The sequence below is a fragment of the Phascolarctos cinereus genome, unplaced genomic scaffold (genome assembly GCF_003287225.1).
Source record: "Phascolarctos cinereus isolate Bilbo 61053 unplaced genomic scaffold, phaCin_HiC Scaffold_4;HRSCAF=312, whole genome shotgun sequence".
In the NCBI taxonomy this organism is placed as follows: Eukaryota; Metazoa; Chordata; class Mammalia; order Diprotodontia; family Phascolarctidae; genus Phascolarctos; species Phascolarctos cinereus.
Genome location: NW_027555847.1, coordinates 210,458,930 through 210,485,046, shown reverse-complemented (window position 1 = coordinate 210,485,046; position 26,117 = coordinate 210,458,930). Strand labels below are relative to the sequence as shown.

Sequence of the window (26,117 nt, the reverse complement as noted above, 5' to 3'; positions counted from 1 at the left end):
GGAATAGACCTCAGGGGTCATCCTGTTGAACTCAAATGCTATAGGAATACCCCTTGAAACATACTCAGCTGCAAGATATTTACACTGAAACTCCTTGTAGCTTACAATATGACTAGTTTAATAGTGTTAAAGAACAAAGAACAGAGAGGTATTCCTGAACAGAGTGCCTTGGCCAACACAAGTAGTGTAGCAGAGGTAATCAAAATAAGCAGACTAAACTAAAAAGTTTCTGCTTATGTTTACAAAAATATTTGATGAAAGAAAGATTGATTTCTGAAATCACCATTTATCACATACTCACAAGACTAAAAAAAACACCAAACAACTCAAAACAAGGACAAGAATTCCCCCTGAACATACATTGAACATCTTCATGCATCATGAAGAAAAGAATAAAATCTCTCATATAAGCATAGTTGTTATATTGCACAAATGAATAATTCCCACAAAACCTGGAAGTGCCAACTTCCATTGTCTGTTTTTACCACATACAAACGGTGCAGTGTGTGGAGACAGAAAAAGCCCTGGCCTGAGAGTCAGGAGGCCTGATTTCTAACTTTATTTTTACCATTAACTAGCTATGTGTCCTAGGGGCAAATCACCTCTCTAGACCTTCCTCTCTCTATTTATAAAGTCAGAGAGGGAGATTCAGGGACTTATAAAGTCCTTTCTAGTTCAAGCATTCTTAGTTCTATTTATCTAGAACACCATGGCCAAACTAAAAAAAGGTCATAACTTAAAAGCAGAGGTTCTTAATCTTTTTTTTTTTTGGTATCATGGGCCCCTCTGATAGTTTGGTGAACTCTGTGGACCCCTTCTCAGAAGAATATTTTTAAATTTATAAACTAAAATACATAAAATGACAAAGGAAAACAATTACATTGAAATCAAGACTCAGTCTTAAAACATTTGTTGAGCACCTACTATGTGCCAGGCACTGGGCTAAAGTTCTAGGGATACAAAAAGAAGCAAAAGGCAGTCTTGGCTCTCAAAGAGCTCACAATTTAATAAGGGAGACAACAAACAAATATGTACAAAGGAACTAGATACAAGGTAAGTAGGAAGTAATTAAAAGAGGATTAAGAGCAGTTCAGAAAGGTTTCTTGTAGAACAGAGGTGTCAAACCCTTTACCCACAATACTCCAAGAATTGCCCAAACCAGATTAAAAGTTAATTGGGAAATATTTAACAAAATAATTAAAAATACATTTTAAAACTAAGTCAATATGCAGCCTGCAAGGATCTTTATGTACCAATTAATGGTCCTCCTTTCTATTTGAGTTTGACACTACTGCTAATATAGAGCCTTGAAGGAAGCCAGGGAATTCAGGAGATAGAGAAGAGGAGGAAGAGCACAGGGGACAGCAAGAGAAAATGCCTGAAGTTGAGACATAGAGAGCCTTGTTCGTGAACAGCAAGAAGGTCAACATTAACGGGTCAAAGAGTATGTGGAATGGAATAAGATGTAAGAAGACTGTTAAGGTAGGTCATGAAAGGCTCTGAACACCAAAAGTGGATTTTATATTTGATGCTGGAGATGACAGGGTACCACTGGAGTTTACTAAGTATAAGGGTAGTACGCAAATAAACCTTGCATCTCAGAGTTCCTAAAGTTCAGGCATCCAGGAGAAATGGCAGTTACAATAAATGGAAGGATGATTTTTCCAGCTAACACATATATTTCTGTATACCTGTTTTCTCAGGCCTGATGACCATTAATAATCATTTCGCATGTCAACCTGCACATGCATCAGAGGATGCCAATAAAATAAAAATTGAAATAAAAATTCTAATTAATTTGAAATAGAAATTTATCTTAAAACTGCCCAATTTAACCTTCTCTGAGTTCCTAATAAATAATGTAACTATTAATTTTAGTTTGTTGCCCCAAAGAAGCTTTCCTTTTTGGGGAAGTAATATACTAGCCTATAGAGACGTAAAAGTTAAAATTCAACATGTAAATTAATAGACACAGTATCCCACTATGTTTAATTAGCATGAAATCACTTTAGCTAACTCAAAATTGCTTACTAAACTCTGGAAGAACTAGCAACCAAATTCTTGGGTGACAGAGTTGAAAAATCACATTTTAAAGCAAAAATATATGACCCAGAATGATGACACTAGTAAGAACAGCAAATATAATATTTTCCAAAGTTTTCCTTGTAATAACATATTGTGGTGTAGCCTCTGCACCACAAAGTTACTTGAATAGCACAGAACAGTCAATATATACTAAATCCGGCTGAATATTCCACTGATGATATTTCTAACTTTTTAGTTCAAATATTGAAATCAAAACATGTACCTTGCTTGCTAACCAAATCTTCCAGGGTTACAGTTCCAAGTAAGATTGCTTACCCCTGTATTGAATTTGACAGAGTGGTAGTGGTGCTCATGGTGCTGCTTGCCATCTTGTTTGTTATCGTCTTCATCACTGTCACTAAGATAAATACCCATGTCATCTCCTTCTAACAACATTCTGCTGGCCTGTCTCAGGAACTCTTTATTCGAGGCAGACAGTTGGATGGCTTGGAGATCCATCCTGGAATCCACCATCTTACCAACCCTGTACCAAAAAGCAGGAAACTGAAAATTCAGTTGCATTTTGCACGGCAAAAATCTTACTCAGGGATATGTAGTGGTTCTAAAGCTTGTGAAAGTGCTTAAAAGGTCTCTGAGGAGCATGTATGGTAGGTCTTAAAATCATTTACAAACTACAAAGTCAAAAGAATAGTAAAGATAATTATAAAGTTTTATATTATATCATCCCTGATTTTTTAATTGACTATCCATTGCTATAAAAGTGCTTCTGTACTTTCTGATCTTTCATCTAGCTATAAAAAATTAAGTCCATTATTCAAGAACAAAAAGGATGAAGTCAAATGGGAAAAATTTGTTTCAGCAATCCTGCAGGAATGGAATTGACACAGGTTATAAAGAACAACAACAACAAGAAAAAGTAAACTCCACAAATAATGAAGAATTTTTTTGCTAGCTGAACTTTGTTTCCACCTTCACATATATCTTTAATAACTTAAGCTCGATACAACTTAGTCTACTGACAATTTCCTTTCCATGGAGAATTTTGTCATGGAAGCACTGAATTTCAGTTGGAAGGGATATCAGAAGATATTTAGATTAACCCATGCCTGACCAGAAGTCCCCTCTATAAGCTTAAATTTGACTCTGTGTTACTTTCAACTAATGTTTCTAGCTCTTCTCCCTACAGCCAAGCATGACAAGTCAAACAAGGACTTCAATGCTACCCTCTCCAGTATTCCTGATTTCTTCTTATCCCCATGACTTCCCACTATTCCCAACTAACCTGCTAAGCCCTGTGCCTGGATCATCTCATCCATCTACTTCTATACTTGTATTTCAAAGTAATATAAAGGAAAGTCCTCGAACTGAATAGATATAAACTATTCAAGGTTCACATTTTTCTCATTTTAACAAGGAACTTGCTACTGCAAGGAAGTGCTCTCATTTACTCTGTGCTCATATACATACATACCTACATACATATCTGCATCTCGCTTCCTTGAAATTTTTTTTCTTTAAATCCCCAGTTCCTCTGTACCTCACTGATTTTATATTGTATCTCATTAATGTGTGTGTATGTGTGTGTGTGTGTGTGTGTATGTGTGTGTGTGTGTGTGTGTGTGTGTGCGCGTGTGTGTGCAGGAGAGAGCGAGAGAGAGCGAGCGAGAGAGAGAGAGAGAGAGAGAGAGAGAGAGAGAGAGAGAGAGAGAGATTCCCCTTCAGCAAACAGTCCAGGCCATATATCCACGGAACATATCCATGACTCTGCCTTTACCTTTTAAGCTCTCTTGTGTTCTTTGAGAGGTGTTAAAAACTTCCATTTATACTCTATCTCAATTACTCAGTTGACAAGCATTTATTAAATGTTAGTAAGTCAACAAGCACTTACTAAGTACATCCTCTGTGCCAGGCACTGGGCTAAGTGCTAGAATGCAAATATAAGCAAACAAAAGACAGTTCCCATCCTCAAGGAGCTTACATTCTAATGGGAAAGATGACACAAATAAGGAAGCTGAAACAGGTAAGGGGAGAGGAAGGTATGTTAAAGTTCAGAATGCAGCTTGGTGAGACATGAAAAGACAGCTGGTCCAGTTATCTTTAAATGGAGCTTCTGGTGGGGTACTTCAGAAAAGCAAATTCCTGGCCTAAGTGATCTTCCAGGATGAAGAGGTGAAGTCCTGGGTACAACCTGGTAAGAAGTATTAAGTGCTGTGCTAGTTGCTGGGGATACAATTATAAAGAATGAAATAATCCCTGCTCTCAAGGGGCTTACATTCTATCACATCTAACTAATCAATAAACCTATTATGTGCCAGGCACTGTGTTATGCACCAGAGATACAAGGAATAAAAAACCCCCCAAATTATTTCCTAACTTCAAGAAGATTACATATTGGATGGAGGGGGAAGTGACATATAAAAAAAAATAAATGTACAAACTATACACATAATAAATACAAAGTGATTTTTTAGGAGAGAAGCACTAATAACTGGGAGAATCAGAAAAGACCAATGGAGCTGAGCCATAAAGAGGGCTAGTGGTTCCAAGAGGCAGAGGTGAAGAGGGATATTATTCTAGGCTGTGGAAGGACAGCTGGGAAAAAGTCAGGGAGTGGCTTTTTGTAGTGCAAAGAATTGGAAATTGAGTGAAAGCCTATCAATTGGGGAATGAATGAACAAATTCAGGTATGTGATTGTGATGGAATACTATTGTGCCATAAGAAATGATGAGCAGGATGCTTTCAGAAGAACCTGGAAAGATTTATATGAATTGATGCAAAGTGAAGTGAACAGAACTAGGAGAACATCATACACAGTAACAGCAATATTATACCATGATTAACTGTGAATGACTTACATATAAGAGCCATTCTTCAATTGATAAATGAATGGTCAAACGATATGAGCAAGCAGGTTTCAGAAGAAGAAATCAAAGCTATCAGCAGTCACATGAAAAAATGTTCAAAATCACTATTGATTAGAGAAATGCAAATTAAAATAATTCTGAGGTATGTCACCTCATACCTATTAGATTGGCTAACATGAAAGAAAAGGAAAATGACAAAGGCTGGAGGGATGTGGGAAAATAGGTATGTTAATACACTGTTGGTAGAGTTGTGAACTGATCCAGCTGTTCTGGAGAACAATCTGGAACTGCATTCCAAGGGCTATAAAACTGTGCATATCCTTTCACCTAACAATACCATTACTTGGTCAGTATCCCAAAGAGATCAAAGAAAAGGAAAAAGGACCTATATGGACAAAAGTATTTCTGGTGGCTCTTTTTGTGGTGGCAAGAATTGAAAATTGAGGTGACGGCCACCAATTGGGGAATGGCTAACATAGATAGTCTCCTAAGTTTAGGTTACCTATAAAGTTAATGAATAGACAGATTGAGAAAACTTTATCATTTAGTAACAGATCATTTAGAATAAGACATAATAAAATAATTATAGGATTACTCTTTTTAAAGACTAAATTCCCCTTTCTAGTTTCTAGCAGAAAGGGGTGTTGACCAGAGGCTAAGTTCCCCTTTCCGGCAGCTGGAGAAAGGTTGGCCAGAGGTTAAATTCCCTAGTCTTAGTGGATTAGCTCCTTTTTTTTTTTTCTTGAGCTGGAGTCTAAGTTAAGTAATGGAATCTTCTAAGTGGGAAAACAGGGTGCTGATTTCTAACTACTGACCACAAGTTCCTTTTTCCCAGTACATTTTCTTGTTTCAAAAGATACCACTTTTAAGGAAAAGACTTCTGGGTAGGATTAAGAAAGGCTGGCAGAAGCTAACTAGTCAGGAGACCTGCCTTGTCCAATTGAATTATGTTCAAAACAAGGTTCTGTCATTTTTAAAATTCTTCTTTTTAAACCCAGTTCTGTAAATCACTCCCTGTCTCTGATCTCTGAGGAGTCAGATGATCTGATATGATATGCAAATGTTAGCTTTGCAAATTAAATCATAGATGGTTTGTAACTTTGTCCTCAGTTTCCTTTATATTCCAGATAATTAATTTTTAAGAGTTGCAAGCCTCTCAGTGCTATAGGCAGCTCACTAAGCCTTTATATTTTTTAAAAAATTAATTTTCTTTTCAACAAATGAAAATCCATTTCTTTCTCTTCTACCACCTTGAAAAAGAAATAAAACAAAACTCTTGTAACAAGTATATTGGCTTGTATCTAAGGTTTCTGATTGTGTTGATCAGAGTTTCTGAGACTTTCCAAGTTGTTTGTATTTAAAATATTATTGTACAAATTATTCTGCAGCTTCTGTCCTCTGCACTGCATCATTTCATATGTCTTCTCACATTTACTGAAACCATCCTCTTTTTTTATCCCCATACAAACATGTCTGGCACATAGTAGGGGCTTAATGTTTACTGTTTGATTTCTTACAGCCCCAACTGTATTTTATCATATTCATTTGCCATATTTTGTTCAACCATTCCCCAATTAATGGCTACTCCATTAATTTCTAATTCTTTCCCAACACAATAAGAACTGCTAAAATATTTTTGTACATATGGGTCCTTTTTCCTCTTCTTCCTTTGATTTCTTTGGAGGATAAACCTAGTGGTGGTAATGCTGGATCAGTTGCATGCAGAGTTTTGGTAACTTCTTGGATATAGCTCCAAATTGCTTTCCAGAATGGATAGATCAGTTCATAGTTCCACCAAAAGTGCATCAATGTGACTATTTCCCAACATTTGTCATTTTTCTTTTTTTCTCCACCTTGTCAACCTGATGGAACATCAGAGTTGATTTAATTTGCTTTGTTCTAGGTATCAGTGATTTGGAGTATTTTCTTTATATGGCTTTTAATAGCTTGGATTTCATTTTCTGAAAACTGCTCTTTCATATCTTTGGATCAATTTTATCAATTGGGGAACAGCTCTTATTCTTCTAAATTTCAATCAGTTCTCTTTATGTTTGAGAAATGAAACCTTTATCAGAGAAACTTTCTTTAAATATTTTTTTTCCATTTACCTGCTTATCTTCTAACTTTAGCTGAATTGGTTTTGTTTGTGTCTAGGGCTCTTGTTTTGGTTATGGCATTCAGATAGTCCAATGATTCTTAAAATTTTTCTTCTCAATCTGTTTTGTAGGTCAGTGGTTTTTGCTATGAAATACTTAACATTTTCTTCTATTTTTTTTTGGTCTTTTGATTTTGTTTTAATATTTCTTTTTGTATCATGAAGTCATTGGCTTCTTTATGGTCCATTCCATTTTCGGAGAGTTTGTTGCTTGGGCAAGGTTATGTACCTCTTATGACAAGCTACTAATTCCCTTTCTGATTCTTTCTTCCACAGTGCTCTCTCTCTCTCTCTCTCTCTCTCTCTCTCTCTCTCTCTCTCTCTCTCCTCTCTCTCACACACACACACACACACACACACACACACACACACATAATTCTCTTCCATTTTTTCCTCAAATACTCTCAATTCCATTTATAAAAACTTTTTTTTAAACTCTTGCTTTGGAGGAAGCCAATATAGTGGAGTAAAAGGAAGTAATGAAATTGAGCTCCTGTCCACAATTCCTCCAAAGAGATCTATAAAATGCACTAAACCAAATTCTGATAGAGAAATCCAGCCTTTGTCCTTTGTCCAGCCCAGGCAAGCATATGGAGACAGAGAAGTCTGCAGACACTGGGGACAGGACCAGAGCAGGAGACCAGTGTGAAGCATTCTAGCACCTAGGGAGAAGCTGTGTACCAGCATAAAATTAGAAATTCTGGAATCATTCTCTTCTTCCAGGTTTATATCATGAGCATCCCTGTTACCATAGTAGCTTTTCAGGATGAAATTCTTTTTTTTATTTGCTCATCATTCCAGCCTATTTCCTAATTCCCAATCTGATGTCAGAGTTAGGTTCTGCATTTCTGGAGAGAAGGTTTGGGCAGGCTCATTTGCTGCTTTTTTTGGTATACCAAAAGTTGTGTTATTCCAGTATCTCAGGGAAACTCAGGTTAGTGACTAAAAGCTTTCAGTACTCCAAAAGTGGCCTATTTTAGGGCAAAGTCTAATTTTTGCACCCTTGCTCTGAGTTCTGCAAATTTTTTACATAGGTTTTTTGGTCTGCTGCTTGACTCAGCCACTGAGAAATTCTGCTGCTTCTAAAGCACAAAACTACAGATTCTTCCTTTGGTTTGGGATTCCTACCCTAAAACCACTGCATCATTTTGACTGGGCTAGAATTTAAACCTGAGACCCTTCTCTGTTCTTGGGATTTGAGCCACAACATTGCTGTTTGCTTCTGAATTTGCTCTTCACAGACTAGGCCTATGGTGCACCTATCTTAGAAAGCCACCCCCTTGACAAGGTCCTTTTCTTCAATCTGCCTGGGATCTATGACTTAAAATTGTGTAGTAGTTGACAAAGCTGCCATATGGTAACTATTCTCACTCTTTGCAATGCACTTGCATGGGTATGGGGTTGACCGCATATGATGTGGGACCCCCTTTTGCCCCAGTGCACAGCTTCTCCTAGCTCCAGAGTGCTCCACCTATAGCTGCTCCAGACTAAACGCATCCTCAGCATCCACAGACCTTTCTGTCTGTTTCCTATGCCAACCTGGGTAGGAAAAATGACTCATATGACTTTTTTCTTGTATTTCTCCATCAGGAATTGATCTGTCTCGATGTGTTTAGAGGAGTCTTTTTTTGGGGGAGAGGGAAGGGTGGAAAGCTTGCTATACTGTTTACTCCATCATCTTTCCTCTGCCTCTCCACAATAACATTTCATTTATATTAACATACCACAATTTGTCCAGCCATTCACCAAAAATGGGGACCCTCTTCAGTTTCCAGATATTTTCTTTTCTTTGAATGTCCACTTCCACATCATAAAGTATTTTTGTTTTTGCTTGCAACTATTTCTTCTACAGTATTATTCTCTTCCTCTATTTCCACCTGTTTCCCTATAAAGTTTGTGATATATTCTACACTAACTCTGTGTGTTTGACCCTCCTTTGTCCAGTTCACATAAGTTATCTAATACCTGCTTGTTTTTTCACTCTTCCATCCATAGTGATATAATGTTCTCATGCACCCTCAATTATAAGAACTAGTAAAGTTCCATTACCTTCTTTCTCTTTCCTAAACAACTGTATTCCTTTTACCTTTCTTTTTTTTTCCATCTTAAAAACCCTCAGAACAGAACTAATCCACTCTCAGTTCCTCTGCTTTTATTTAACTCCCTCAATGCCATTTGAATACATTAAAATTCTGACAGGACACTTGTTTCTTCTCTCTGTATTAATATATATGCTCTCAATTATATATCCCTTCCCATTGCTCAAAAAAATTTAACTTTCTAGTTTTCTCTTGAGTCTTGACTGTCCATTTCAACATTTCTGCTCAGCTCTGCTATTTTTATCAGGAATTCTGGAAATTTTTCTATTCCACCAAAGGTCCATCCCTCTCCTGTAGGATTATGTTCACTTCTACAGGTTAGATTATTCTTGGTTGTAAGATCATATCATATATGCCTTTTGGAATATTATATCTCATACCTTTCAGCATTCTCTTTGGGTAGGATAAATGATAACTCAGCTCCAACATTACCCTCCATTGTGGCATTTGGTACATAGTGATAAATCAGTTCGGAAATTTTCTTTATTTCACATTGAGGTTCCTTCACCATGATCAAGTGGTATCCAGCACCTGAAATAATTTTAAAAATCAAGTGAAAGGTTTACTTTTTCTATCACCTTTGATAGACCACATGTGGCAGCTCCAATGGAAAAGGTAATTGGAGAGTCATAGGTAACTTGGCTACGATTGTAAAGAGATTTTTCCTAGAGCCTGTAAATGCTACTCTCAAGTTTTCACCTCAGATGGTGAATGTTAAACACAGGACTTAACCTAGAAAGAGTATTTTCATGAGTGTATAATCAAGCAGGTGAGGAAAACCCTTGGTATGATACCCTAGAATCACTAAATGTTGGAGTAAAGGTCAAAGACATTTGTAGGGAAGATAATTTTGGGGTCTGAATAAATATTTCTCATGGTAATTTCTTTCAGGGAGTAATATCTATCTGATGCCTGGAACTAGGTTTAGAAGTAGCAGAAAATGGAATTTTTGAGAAGAAAAGTTTCTGTAATATAGCTTCCATTCTGCTTCCTGCCCTCCCACTAAATTTAAACTTGCTTTATTAAAGGTCAGCAATGATAAATCCAAAAGTTTTTTCATAATCTTCATTCTCCTTCACCTATGCTTTGATTAGGTATTGTTGAACATTTCACTCTTGGAAATTCTCTTTTCCTTTATTCCCCTAATACTCTTTCTACCTTTTCTAGAGCTCCATCTTTTTTTTTCCTTCATTGTCTTATGTCATAATAATAAGTATTTATTCAGGCTAAGTTCCTGGACCTCTGCTATTTTCTCTCTATACTTCATTCCTTAGGGAATTCACATTCTCATGACTTCATATACAAAATTTATGCTAATAAGGTTCTAAATCTAAAACAGAATTAAATAGTGATTAATATTAGTAAAAAGATTGGTGAGAAAGTCCCTGACTTTCATATATATATATATATATATATATATATATATATATATATATATGTGTTGTATTTCTTTAAATCTTGCTTTTAATTGGGAATAACTGTTTCTAATTCATAGATTTTAAAATCTGTTATTTTAATAGCAATAATTTAACAATAATTTTCTTTTTTATATTAAAGCATAAGGAAAGCCTTGGCACTCAGATAGGGGATATATAATCCATAACACAGGCATACCACTGTTGACCTGATGGCAATTACACATATTGAAGATGTAAAACCTAGGACAAAACAGCCTTCGTAAAAGTAACCTTACAAACCGAAATCTATAGAATGAGGGCATCATCTCAAATCTTTATATTTAATATTCCAATATTTTTTTCTCTTATACCACCCAAATTTAGGGGCTTCTGCCTAATACCTAGCACTAACTGGGTTATCATTTGCTCATTTCTCTTCCTTCTCCTGGTTACCAATGGTATCAGTTGGTTATCCTGCTAACCAAGCTTGTATTCCTTAAAGAACATTTAACTATATCTCTTCTACTTAAAAATACACACTTGCCTCCTGAATAAAATAAAATAAAATCCAAATTTATATTTCAAGTCTGCCATAACCTAGCCTTAGATTTCTGTTACTTTATTTCTGTTACCTTTATTTTCCACTGTTCCCCTTTAGGAACCCTTTATTCCAGCTTAGTTTCCTTACTCATAGACCATGACCTCTCTCCCCTCTATTCATTTGTTTACATTGTTTCCTCTTCATTAAATGCCCTCTTCTTCCTTCTGACAATCCAAACACAGTTTATTCTACAGTTTATAGTTCAAGTCTCATCTCCAACAGAAAATCTTACTCTACTACTCTAATTCACAAAGATCTTCTTTGTAAAAATCTTACAAACAATATAAACATTTAATTATACGATATATTGTAGCTGTTTCATGGGTCTTGCCTCTCCAACTAGATTGTGAGCTCTTCCGGAGCAACGATTTCACAAGTAGGCCATGTACTTCCTGTCCCCACCAGTTACAAAAAGAATGCTGGGCATATTTCAGGAACTAAAATGAAAGTGATCTGTAAATCATGTCCTTTCATTAAGGTGAGTATTTGAATTGGTCTACCCAGGGAAAACAAAGGGCTGAGATATTGGATATGGTAGTACATTCTATACATAAGGTGGAAATGAGCATGATATATCTGTGGGCTAGTGATATGATTTGCCTGACTAGAATAGAGGGTACATATATCAGAAAATAGTGCTAAATAAGTTTGGAGAGTTAAAATGGAGTCAGATAACAGAAGGTGAAGTAGGCAGAAGAATTTAAATATGATACAATGGGAAATGGGAAACTATTTTAATTTTTAGTTTAGTTTTACTGAGGAAATTCATTATGAAAATCATAACTAAGAAAGATTAGTCTAGCAGCAGTATGTTGGTAGGATCAAAGGGGGGGAAAACTAGAGAGACCATATTTGTGTTTGAGGAATAGTGAAGAACCACAGCACTGCAGGTCTCCGTTGGCCATAATGGCAATGCGGTCACCCAAGAGGTCAGCCTCATCCATATGGTGGGTGGTCAGCAGGATGGTACGGTTACTTTTCTGTTGCTGAAGGAGATTCCAGGTAGCCCTTCTTGAGATTAAATCCATACCAGATGTAGGTTCATCTAGCATTACAACCTACAGGCCAGAAAAGAGAACTTAGTGACATTGGTAACTGGTGCTATACCATATGTGGAATCTCTTACTATTCATGGAGCCCAGCTTAGATTCACTTTGTATTCGTTTTTCTGGTTAAGGTAAAAGATAAAGTGGTTGAGTCATTTGTCTGACTTTAGATAAGTTCAGGCTAAGTCTGAGCTAGTCCTTGGAAACCTTATTACCACACCAATCCCATAACCTTATATCAGACCCATTGTTATTTTCCCTCACTGATTATATCTTAGGAAGTCCTTTTTAGAGGATTATGTTTATAATATCTTACTTAAGTTTTACATAAGCTAATGTTTCTAATTAGATAACAGTAAAGATCATTTTGACCAGATTCATTACCTTAGAGTCTCCTATGAGTGCAATACTGATGCAGAGTTTGCGCTTCATCCCTCCACTCAGTGAATTTGAAAATGCATTTTGCTTTTCTTCCAGATTAAAAATACTCAACATGTGATCAATTTCATTTTTTAAATTCTTTTTAGAAAATCCTTTCAGCTAAAACACCAAGACAGAACATTTAAGTAGTCTTCTAAATTTGAATACGAATCTTAAGAGTTAGAACTAGCAGAGACCTTAGAGATAATTTACTGTCATATGACAGATGATGAAATTAAGGTCCATAAAAGCAAAGTGACTTGCCCCATGCTCAATAAGTGACAGAGTTGGGATCTGTCTTCTAACCCTAGATCCAAATACTCTTCCCACTCAACTACACTGTAACAACTTAGAGCCACTTCAGTTTCAGATGTTCTCTCCCCACTGGTCTTATTTTGTTTTAAAAAGATTAACAGTGCTATGCATTGCAAAGAGTGCAAGATTTGGACCTGAAGGATCTACCTTTTAAATCCTGGGAAAATCAAGTAACCCCTTTTGGGCCTCAGTTATTTATTTGTAGAGGGTTTGGGCTAGAGGACTTCTAAGTTCCTTTCCAGCTATAAATCTATGAGAATACTATTTTGGGTCATTCTAAGGGCGTTTTTCTTAGACCCATCACCCCCAAGTATGTGAACAGAGAAAAAAATTTTCTCTTTGGATTACCATAGCGAAGAAGTAAAGATGTTCTGATACAGTCAAGTAATCAAACAAGAGGTTGCGCTGGGGGCATAAACCCAGGTTCTTTCGGATCTCAGCCATTTCCCTTGTGATTTCAAAGCCGTTGATATACGCCTGTCCACTTGTGGGAGGATACAGACCTGAGGATCAGCCAAAAGACATCTCAGAAGCTTCTCTGCAGTAACAGAAGTTCTGTTTTCAAGTTCTCATAAGAAATCAGACTAAATGGATCCCTTCTACTTTAACCAATTTGATTCAATAAATAATTATTTAATGCTACTATATGTAAGATAATGATTTAAGTACTGGAGATAATAAAATATTATATAGTCCCTACTTTCAAGGAGATTATATACTATTGGGGGAATTATCATGAAGATCAATAAAAGTGGAAGGGAATGATAGATCCAGGGAAAACACATCAGGGAAATATATGTGAAGAAAAGACTTTTAGCTGGGGTATTAGAAAAGGCTTCATCCAGGAGGGAGCATTTGAACTGAGCATAGATAGAAGAGGAAGATTTTGAAATTCAGAGATCTGTAAAGTATGCATTCCAGGTATGCTTGTGCAAATGCATGAAGGTAGGAAAAATATCCTTGGTACTCCCCCCTTTTTTTTTTAACGGTTATATACATATTTGTTGCCTTGGATCACACCCTCTCACCCAAGCTAAATGGAGGACTGGCTGGGCCAAATGCTGGTAAAGAGGCCAGTGTTCTGCTCCCATCCCTCCCACCTCTCAGATGCTTCACTCTGGCTATAATAGATCCAAATGGGGCCAGAAGTGTGTACTGAGGAGAGGAAGCCAAAGAGGACACGCTTGGCTTGAAAAGGGTATAGAGGTAGGAGAGAGAAGATAACAAGTTCTTTGATGGCAGAGGCTATCTTTCTTTTTTCGTACTTGTATCCTTAGTGCCCAGACCATTGCTGGGTACTAATAGGCACTTAATAAATGTTAGTTACTATTGAGTATATTGAGCTTAGGGAACAGCTAGTAGCCCAATTTGGCTGTAAAGTATGGCACATGAAGAAGAACAATGTGAAATAAAGCCAGAAAGATGAACTGGAATGATATCATAAAGGACTTTAAATGACAGGCTGAAAAGTCTGGATCTTATTTTAGGGCAATAAGAATTCATTGAAAGTTTCTGAACCCAGCAGAGTGACTAAATCCAACTTAAATCTTAAAACAATTATTTTGACAGCTGCATGAAGGATGGCATGATGAGTAGAGAGACTATAATAGTCCAAGTGAGAAGTAATTAAGATGTGAACTATGGTGGTGGTGGTTTGAATGAAGAGGGGACGGATATGAAAAATGTTGCAAAGGTGGAATGACAGGACTTGGTGATAGAATGGCACTAGGAGGTTACAAAGAGTAAATAATTTAACATGGCTCCAAGGTTTCAAACCTACATGACTGGAAAGATGGTTACACCACTACAAGAAATAGGCAAGTTAGAAGGGTGATGGAAGAAATTTATGAGTTCAGTTGTGGGCATGATGAATTTGAGGTGTGCATATGATACTCAGGGAAGGAAATCCAGTGGCAGTTGGGAGACATGTGATTGCAGCGCAAGGGAGATATATTAAGTTTGAATTTATTAAGGTGGTGATTAAACCCCTGGGAGCAGATTAGGTCGCTAAGGAAGAGAGTGTAGAAAGAAAATGGAAGTGGACTTGGACTGAGACTTGGAGGTTGCTCATGCATGTTTAGATGGTAGGAGAAGGATAATGAACTAGCAAAAGAGATTGAAAAGTAATTGAGAGCAGTATCATGAAAGGCAAGATAAGAAAGTTTATCCAAAAGCAGAGGGTGGAAAACAGCACTGAAAAATAAAGAACAAGAAAGGAGGATGAAGAAAATTTTTTAATTAAGAGATCATTAGTGACTTTTGTTGAAGTAAATTCAATAGAGTAGTAGGGTCAGAAGTCATATTGCGAGGGGTTGAGAAGTGAAGTGGTGAAGAAATGGAGGCGATGACTAAAGGCAATTCTTTTTAGGAGTTTAGCAGCCAGAAAAGGAGATATACAACATGGGGATGGCTGGGTTAAGCAATTTTTTTTTTTGTCGAGGCAATTGGGGTTAAGTGACTTGCTGAGGGTCACACAGCTTGTAAGTGTCAAGTGTCTTGTATGAGATTGGATTTGAACTTAGGTCATCCTGACTCCAGGGCCAGTGCTCTATCCACTGCGCCACCTTGCTGCCTCCAAAATTTTTTAAAGCTAGGGGCTACCTGAGCACATTTGTAGAGAGTGAGGACACAGCCAGTAGACAGGGAGAGTATGAAGAAGAGACGAGATACTGAACAAGAATTAATGGGAAAACAGGAAAAGTTTGTCAGATATTAGATTTAGACCAGCACTTTACACCAAATACAACAATAAGCTGAAAATGAATGAGCAAGTCAAACACAAAAGTTCTTATCATTCTGGAAAACAATCTGTAATTATTCAAGAAAAGTTAACAAACTGCTCATATTCTTTTAGCCCAGCACCAGATCTTCACTCAAAGGAAATCAAACAGAAAAAGACAGGGCCCTTTATATAAAAATATTGAAAATACCTTTTGTGTTAGTAAAATATTGAAAACAAAATCGGTGCTATTGACTGGGAAATCATGAACTAACTGGGATATACAAATATAATGGAATATTACTGCATTGTGAGAAATGACGAATGTCTCTTGGTGGAGAGGCAGAGCACTATGGGTACTGACTATTGCACATGCTATACTATGGAGCTGCTATGTGGGTGTTTCTTAAAAGTTTTTCTTTGTGAAGATGATACAAATGCAAGTTTTAAATAATGTCTAAGACATACAGTGGCTGAGATGGGGAGCTCCTCAAAATAGAGGGAATTGAGTATGTAAAAATCTCAGGAGCAAGGAAGTCATATGTAGGAAACAAATAAATTAGCTTTTAGGCTGTGAGACTGTGGAGATTATTGTTCTCCTTTATGTTCTGGTCTAGAGGTGACCACCGCATCTGGTACAAAGTGAGAGGTTTTAGTGTGGTATGGTATATAGAAGATTAGGTTCAAAGTTAGGAAATCCTGTCTTGTCTTTGACAGTCATTACCTATGTTATTATGGCGTAACCTCTCAGTGCTCCCAGGCAACTCTCTAAGACTAAATTATAGATGAGTTGCCATTCTGGATTTGTGGAAAGATATTCTATGCTGGAAATGCCCCACGCTAATCAAATGACAAATCTGCCATTCCTCCCCTACAAAATGGTATAGATATCTTGCAAATGACTAAAACCATGATGATAAGGGGGCAGAGCCAAGATGGCAGAGTAAAAGCAGTGACTTGCTTGAGCTCTCCCCAAACTCCTCCAAATACCTGTAAAAAATGACTCTAAACAAATTCTAGAGCAGCAGAACCCACAAAAAGGCAGAGTGAAACAAATTTCCAGCCCAACACAACCTGGATGGTTGATGGGAAATGTTGCACCAGGCTGGGAGAGGAGTACAGTTCACTGTGGGCCATGAAGGCAAAGAGGGGGCCCCAGCAAACCTGGAGCAGGTCTCAGGAAACTGAATCATGGGCAGCTGTGGTGGTTTCCAGACTTCTCAACCCACAAATGCCAAAGACAACATAGAAGGTCAGTGGGAAAGGTCTGTCAGACCTGGGTGAAAGAGGAGGGCAGTCCAGTTCTGGACTCAGCACAGCCCTGGAGCGGTAGCCATAGTGGCAGCAGCTGCTTCTAGAGCTCTTGGCTCACAAATGGTGGGGGGATCGAGCAGCTGATTAGAAGGTGATTGCAGGGATCTCTTTGTTGGCACAAATGCAGGTTCTCTTGCTTTGCTCCTGCTTGGATCTGGGTCATAGTACTGGGTGGCAATTGTGGAGTGAGCAGGAGCACTGGTGAGGTGGAGCTTATGGAAGCAGTGGAGAGAAAATCCTCCTCACAGTTCCAAGGCAGAAAAGAGTGCTTGTAGTCGCTCACAGACCAGAACACAGGCCAGGAGAGGAGTAAACACCTCTCCTTTGATCATACCACCTTGGAAGAACTGAAAATTTACAGGTCCCTAGAAGTATCTCTGAAAACAGCTGCTCAAAACACCTGAAGCTTGGGACAGTACACCCTCCACATTGGAAGCAGAGCTCTATCTTAAAATTGGCCAGGAACATGAGCAGGAAAAAAAATGAGACTACAGAATCTTACTTTGGTGAAAAAGAAGATCAAAACATACAACCAGAAGAAGATAACAAAGTCAAAGCTCCTACATCCAAAGCCTCCAAGAAAAATATGAATTAGTCTCAGGCCATGGAAGAGCTCAAAAAGGATTTTGAAAAGCAAGTAAGGGAAGCAGAGGAAAAATTGGGAAGAGAAATGAGAGTGATGCAAGAAAATCATGAAAAAACAAGTCAACAGCTTGCTAAAGGAGACCCAAAAATTAGTGAAGAAAATAACACTTTCAAGCATTCTTGATGAAAAGACCAGAGCTGAAATTCTTCCTTACAACATGACTAATGTGAATATATGTTTAACAGGAATGTATATGTACAGCCTATATCAGCTTGCATCCTATCTTGGGAGGGAGGCGAGAGGGATGGGGAGAAAAATTTAAAACTCAAAAGCTTATGGAAGTGATTGTTGATAACTCAAAATAAACTATTAAAATAAAAAAAAGGACCAGAACTGAATAGAAAATTTGACTTTCAAATACGAAACTCAAGTGAAGCATGAAAAGGTAACAAGAAAGAGAAATCATAGCAGACTTATTAAAGTTGAACTGTTTATATTCCTACGTGGATTATGTTTGTAACCAGTATTAGAGTAGTTGGAGGGAATACATACACACACACACACACACACACACACACACACACACACACACACACACACACACACACACACACATAGACAGAGAGCATAAAGTGAGTTGAATATGAAGGGATGTTTTCTAAAAAATAAAATTAAGGGGTGAATGAGGATTGTACTGGGAGAAGGAGAAAGGGAGAGGTACAATGGGGTAAATTATCTCACATAAAAGAGGCAAGAAAAAGCTTTTACAGTGGAGGGGAAGAAGGGGGAGGTGAGAGGGAATGAGTGAATCTTACTCTCATCAGATTTAGCTTAAGGAGGGAATAACATACACACTCAACTGGGTATGGAAATCTATCTTACCTTACAGGAAAACAGGAAGGAAAGGGATAAGAGAGGGAGGAATCAGAAGCAAACACTTTTGAGGAGGGGACAGGGTCAAAGGAGAGAATAGAATAAACAGGGGGTGGGGTAGAATGGGGGGGAAATAATAGTTTTTTACAACATGATCATTATGCAAGTGTTTTGCATGACTACACATATACAATTAATTGCTTGCTTTCTCAATGAAGATGGGTGAGGAGGGAGGAAGGGAGGGAATTTGGAACTCAAAGTTTTAAAAATGAATGTTGAAATTGTTTTTGCATGTAACTGGGAGATAAGACACACAGGCAATGGGATATAGAAATCTATATTACCCTACAGGAAAACAGAAGGGAAAGGGGATAAGAGAAGGGCGGTGTGATAGAAGAGAGGGCAGACTGGGGGAAAGGGTAATCAGAATAGATGCCATCATGGGGGGTGGGGAGGCGAGAGGTGGGAAGAAAATGTGGAACTTAAAATCTTGTGGAAGTGAATGCTGAAAACTAAAAATAAATAAATAAATAACTTTAAAAAAGAATAAAAGACCTCAGTTCACATTCTAAAAAAACATGATAATAGCAATGATGATAAAAATAAAAAATAAAAAAAACATTAATATAGCACTTCAAGGTTTTTCAAAGTATTTTACATACATGACATCAGTTGATCCTCATTACAGTCTTGTAAAGTAAGTACTATAGCGTATACTAGAATGTATACTAGCAAAAGAGAAGCCACTGGTAGCAGGTATATTCTAGCAGGAAAGGAAACTATTCTTCATATATAGTAAAGAGTAGGCCAAACAGAACAGAGTTTTGTTAGAGATGGTTATAGCAGATTTCATTCTGGAGGTAGAATGGTTGTGGAAAAGACAAGAATGAAGCGGTGCGTATCAGGGCAAAAGCCCGATGTTCCTCTTGAAACAATTTCAACTGTAGAAACTGATTAATGGTTTCCTTAACAGGAGAGACTCCTGAATGTACACCTCATCTTTTCCCCATCCCACAGAAAAGTCAGAATGTATAGGAAGCTTTTAAATAAGGACAGTTAACTACCTACTTTCCCAGTATGAATTCACACTATATATTTCTGTTGTACTAGAACCAATTACCATACTTTACGTATAATTATAACTTTAAATAGTATGGATTTGAATAATGTGATCATTTAATAGGATTCCTTATTTGCATGGATTGGAACTTACCTATATACAGCTATGCAATCTCTTCTTTGAGCTTCAACCCCACTTTGCCATCTACCTCGGGGAACTGTCCACCTGCATGACCTGCTGGTATCTCAATTTCAACATGTCCAAATTTGACTCAACATCTTTGACCCTCAACCAATTTATCTTTCCAACTTCTGTGTGATGATACAACTTTGGAGTCATCTTTGAACCTCCCTTTTCTTTACTTCCCACATTTAATCAGTTCCCAAGTCCTCTTGATTCCATCTCCACAGCATTTCTTGCATCTGTTCTCCTTTCTCCACTCATATGGTCATCATCCTAGTAAAAGCTCATATCATTTCTCACCTGGATTATCATAATTGCCTCCTAATGGGTCTCCCTGTCTCCAGCTTCTCCCTTTTCCAATCCATGCTTCAAATAGTGATAATAAAAATAAAATAAAAATAAAAGACCAAAATGCTTTTTCTAAGGCAAAGGCTTGATCATATCATTTTCCTGCTAAAAATCTTCTGTGCTTCCTACTGATGTTGTCACATGCTATAGCTTGTATTTTACTTTTCTGTATACTTGTCTTATCCTCTTCAGGGGAATGTAAAGACCTTGCAGTCAAGGACTGTGTAGATAGTAGATCCTTAAAGGATGTTAATCGAATTGGATTAAAAGAGGACTTTTCTGAGATATGCATGTATATCTATCTATCCATCTACCTATCTATCTGGCAGGTAGATACAGGAGTGCAGGAAAATCAAGAACCTAAGACTAGCTCCACACTATACCTCCAAAGCAATTACTGATGGGATGAGAGCTCCTCCAAGAAAAAGAAGCAAACTTACCTTCCCTTCTCAATACATGCTGAGGTACCACTATTTTTTTTTTGTGTGTGTGAAAAATGGGTGTGATTTAAAACAGTGCATTGGCCGTGGAGGCTAAAAAAAATAACACTTGAACTGATACTTATTCCCATTGAGCTATGATATACTGGTTAGATATAAATGTATATATATAAAATGTATAATCTAGTGTGTGTACAACTTAATTTGGATCTTTTCTCGGGATAAATGTAAACACTATATTCTGTGCTTGCTATGCCACTATGAATATTAAAGAGTGATATTTGGTCTGGCAAACACTCCTGCCATCTTTCAGCACTTCATCAGGAAAGTATTAGCATATTTGTTAAACTAGCTTGTGATTGCTTAACTTAATAATTTAATTTTTTTTTCCACAGGAAGCATAGCAGGTGCTAAAAAGGTTCCTTGTGAATTATACCAGTCACTGCTAGGGCATAAAGATTGATCTAGTATCTATCTATCTATCTATCTATCTATCTATCTATCTATCTATCTATCTATTTATCTCTAATCTATCTATAGCCAATAGATCAATTGGATAGATACACCTGTATATATATATAGATAGATAAAGAGGGAAAAAGAACAGAGAGAGTGATAGAGACATATGAAAATAAGTTCCACTGCAGGGAGTCCAGTCCTATAACTACTGCTAGGAACAACAAATTTTAATGGAGAAACTTGATTATTTATGAACTGCAACTACCACTGGAGGAAGGACTCCTTATTAGACAAAGATTTTGGGGAAAACTAGAAAGTATTTTGGTAGATATCGGGTTTAATCCATCATTTTATACTTTCTACCACAATTAGCTCAAAACATATGACCAGAATTTAAGTCACACCATAAAAAAATTAGAAGAGAATAAGACCAGGTACCATTAATAACTATCTAAAGAGAGATTTCTTACTTAAAGATAGTTAGTCAACAGACATTTATTAAGTACCTACTATGTTTCAACGTACTGTGATAAGTACTGGATAGAGGATATCATAAAAGATAACTATTTTACTAAATCAATCTTTAAAAAAAGGATTTGCAGTAAGAAAATCAATAAAGATAGAATTAGAAGAGAAACTGTGGAGCAGGAAAAATCTTTGCCTGAAATATTACTGATAAAAGTACGATATCTAAAATACATGGTGAGTTGACACAAATATATGACACTGAGCCATTTCCCAATTGATATCAAAGAATGTAGTTCTCAAAAGATATGCAAGTGATAAGTAACCACTTGAAAACATATTAACAATCAATGAGAATAAGAGAAATGCAAATTAAAAAAACTCTATCTCCATGCAAATTGACAAAGATGAAGAAAGATGAGAAGAGTCAATTATGGAGAGGCTGTGGGAAGTCAGACATACTGATGCACTGTTGGTAGAGCTATGAACTGGTCTAACTCTTTCAGATTTTAATTTGAAATAATTCAAGGAACAGGATTATGCAAGAAAAGGATAGTCCAAAGAAATTAAAGACAGAAACAACAATGTGTAATACATGTCTATGTATGTACATATGTATGTGTATATACACACATAAAACATATGTAACCTTTTTAGTACCTCTTGTGATATACATATATACACACATACACACATATATACACATACGTGTGTGTGTGTGTGTGTGTGTGTGTGTGTGTTCACGTTCCTAGTAACCTTCTTTGAGGTAGAAAAGAACTGGAAATAAAGTGAATATATGGGAAGTGGGGAATGGTGGTAAAAAATTATGGCATATGGATACAACAGAACATTGGAGAATATGAGGTGTTCAGGGAGGATTAGAACTTCTGGTGTGAGGGCTTGCTGAGCCTTTTTTGGGGCTGCTCATCCACCTTTGGTGTCCACTGTTATCCAACTCTCACCTGTGGCTCCAAGAAGTTGTAGCATGTGCAGTGGCCACACCCCAGTAAATCATCTTGGCAGATGGGCTAAACCATTGTGAAGGTAAACAACAGACCTCAAACCTGTCAGTGAATTAAGGAGATATCTACCCCAAGCATGTGAAAATTTTCCCCAGTTAATTAGGTGGATGAGAACAATTTGTTCCAACAGCCATGAAGGTGGCTGAAGCAGACACCGTGGAGTGCTTAGAGCTTGGTCAGACATTGAAGGTGGCAGTTTCATTCACTGTATCCAGAGCCATATCCAGCTGTCTTGACTTCTGTCCTACCACTGGACTCCAATGACTCAAGAAGAGAAAGTGAGGCTGACAACTTTGTGCAACTCTGCTTCACTTAAGTCCAATTCATGTGCAAGTCAAGACATCACCCATGATGTGATTAGTCCTCTTCAAAAACAGAGGACAGATGGGGCAGCTAGGCGGCTTAGTGGATAGAGTGCCGGCCTTGGATTCAGGAGGTCCTGAGTTCAAATCCGGCCTCAGACACATAACACTTACTAGCTGTGTGACCCTGGGCAAGTCACTTAACCCCATTGCCTAGCCTAAAAAAAAACAAAGGACAAATAATAAAAATTGTATAGGAAGAAATGATCAATATAAGGAATTCAGAGAAATGACGAAGATTTGTAAGAAATGAAGCAGAACAAAGTACGTAGAACAAAGCAAAAGAACAATATACCCAATGATACAATAAGACAAATGAAAAGATCATCAAAAGAAAACTGAACTCTTAGTAATGGAAAAACCAGTAAAGGTCCTAGACGAGAAATAATGAAACATACTCTATCTCTCACAGCACAGAGGTAGAGTACAACTACCATAGATTATTATATACATTGTCAGACAAGGTTTCTCTGTACCAGATGCTTTTGCTTAATTGTTCTTTGTCACAATATAGGGTTCATACTAGAGTATAGGTGGGTGAATGTGGAATGACTTCAATGTAAAGGCCAAAAACATAAATTTTGTAATACGTTACAACTACCAAGAAGCTAAAAGGTCCACCTCATTCTTTACAATGCCACATTTAAAGCTGGTTATCCCTGCTGAATTCACAAGCTACAAATGCTCTGGGGCAACAGATCTCATTTGGTTGGCCCACTCTTCTCTTAATTTGCAATGCTCCACAGAATAGGAAGTTTCCCAGAAAATGTCCTAGAGTTCAAGATGATAGGTACAGTAAGAAATAGAAATTAGCAGCTATTAAAAGAGCACTACTGGGGGTGGAGCCAAGATGGTGGAGTAAAAGCAGTGACTTCCTTGAGCTCTCCCCCAAACCCCTCCAAATACCTATAAAAATGGCTCTAAACAAATTCTAGAGCAGCAGAACCCACAAAAAGACAGAGTGAAACAAATTTCCAGCCCAAGACAACCTGGTTGATGGGAAAGATCTGTTGTGCTGGGCTGGAAGAGGAGCACAGTTCAGAGTGGGCCATGCAGGCAAAGACAGAGCAGGCCTCAAGAGACTGAATCACAGGCAGCTATAGCAGTTTCCAGACTTCTCAACCCACAAATGCCAAAGAAAACTTAGAAGTTCAGAAGGAAAGCTCTGTAGGACCTTGGTGAGAGAGAAGTGTGGTCCTGCCCCAGTCCTGGTGCAGCCCCAGGGTGGAGGCTGATTCTGGAGTTCTTGGCCCATCAAGTGACTGATCAGAGGCGGGTTGCAGGGATCTCTTTACTGGTCCTGAGGCAGGATTCTCTTGCTTTGCCCTTGCTTGGATCTGGGTCACAGTTCCGGTGGGCAGTCCTGGGGCATGGAAGAACATTGGTGTGGTGAAGCTTGTGGTGGCAGTGGAGAGGGAATTCTCCTCACAGTTCAAAGGCAGAAAAGAGTGCTTGTGGTTAATCACAGATCAGAGCACAGGCCAGAAAAGGAGTAAATACCTCTCCTTTGATCATACGATCTTGGAAGAACTGAAAATTTACAGGTCCCTAGAACGACTTTGAAAACAGCTGCACAAAACCCCTGAAGCTTGGGACAGTACGTTCTCTACACTGGAAGCAGACCCCTACCTTAACAAAGAGTTTATAACTCAAGTAATTGGCTGGGATCATGACCAAACCTCAAAAAAAAAAAGTCAGACCACAGAATCTTTCTTTGATGACAAAGAAGATCAAAACCAGAAGACAACAAAGTCAAAGCTCCTACCTTCAAGGCCTCCAAGAAAAATATGAATTGGTCCCAGGCCATGGAAGAGCTCAGAAAGGATTTTGAGAAGCAAGTATGAGAAGTAGAGGAAAAATTGGGAAGAGAAATGAGAGTGATGCAAGAAAATCATGAAAAACAAGCCAATAGCTTGCTAAAGGATACCCCAAAAATAGTGAAGAAAATAACAGAAGAAAAAAATAGACTAACCCAAATGGCAAAAGAGGTCCAAAAAGCCTATAAGAAGAAGAATGCCTTAAAAAGCAGAATTGGCCAAATGGAAAAGGAGGTCCAAAAGCTCACTGAGAAAAATAATTCCTTAAAAGTTAGAATGGAGCAAATGGGAGCTAATTACTCTTATAAAACAAAACCAAAAGAATGGAAAATAGAAGGCAACGTGACATATCTCATTGGAAATACAACTGACTTGGAAAACAGATCCAGGATAACTTAAAAATTATTGTACTACCTAAGAGCGATGATCAAAAAAAAGAGCCTATACATCATTTTTCAAGAAATTATTAAGGAAAACTGCCCTGATATTCTTGAACCAGAGGGCAAAATAGTCCCTAAAAGAATTCAACGATCACCTCCTGAAAGAGATCCCAAAAGGAAAACTCCCAGGAATATTATAGCCAAATTCCAGAGTTCCCAGGTCAAGGAGAAAATATTGCAAGCAGCCAGAAAGAAATAGTTCAACTATTGTGGAAACACAATCAGGATAACACAAGATTTAGCAGCTTCTACATTAAGAGATTGGAGGGCTTGGAATATGATATTCTGGAGATCAAAGGAATTAGGATTAAAACCAAGAATCACCTAACCAGCAAAACAGTGTAATCAATAAGGGGAAAAAATTGATTTTCAATGATGTAGAGGAATTTAATGTATTCTTGAGAAGTCAGAGCTAAATAGAAAAATTGACTTGCAAATACAAGAATCAAGAGAAGCATGAAAAGGTAAACAGGAAAGAGAAATCATAAGGGATTCATTAAAGTGGACTGTTTACATTCCCACATGGAAAGATAATATTTATAACTCATGAGACCTACTATTAGAGTAGTAAGAAGGAATATATACACATACATACATACACATGTGTGTGTGTGTGTACGTGTGTGTGTTTGTGCATATATGTGTGTATATTTAGATATAGATATAGATAAATAGATAGAGAGCGCAGGGCGAGTTGAATATGAAGGGGATGATTCTTGAACGTACTGGGAGAAGAAGAAAGGGAGAGGTAAAATGGGGTAAATTATCTCACATAAAAGAGGCAAGAAAAAGTTTTTACAGTGGAGGGGAAGTAGGGGGAGGTGAAAGGGAGTGAGTGAATCTTACTCTTACTGGATTTGGCTTAAGAAGGGGCAGCTAGGTGGTGCAGTGGATAGAGCACTGGCCTTGGATTCACGAGGACCTGAGGTCAAATTCGGCCTCAGACACATAACACTAACTAGCTGTGTGACCCTGGGCAAGTCACTTAACCCCATTGCCTAGCCCAAAAACAAAACAAAACAAAAAAAACAGAAAAAGAAGGGAATAACAAACACACTCAATTGGGTATGGAAATCTACCTTACC

General features: G+C 37.6%; 1 protein-coding gene across 1 annotated transcript in view; it reads right to left on the bottom strand.

The window, feature by feature from the left end:
• Window positions 1–26,117, bottom strand: part of LOC110193499 (phospholipid-transporting ATPase ABCA3-like) — a 337,264-nt gene that overhangs the window by 86,591 nt on the left and 224,556 nt on the right. The window contains 5 exon segments of the mRNA XM_078151735.1: window positions 2,362–2,569; window positions 9,522–9,696; window positions 12,011–12,221; window positions 12,594–12,749; window positions 13,293–13,447. Of these exon segments, the coding sequence (XP_078007861.1) occupies window positions 2,362–2,569; window positions 9,522–9,696; window positions 12,011–12,221; window positions 12,594–12,749; window positions 13,293–13,447 (905 nt within the window).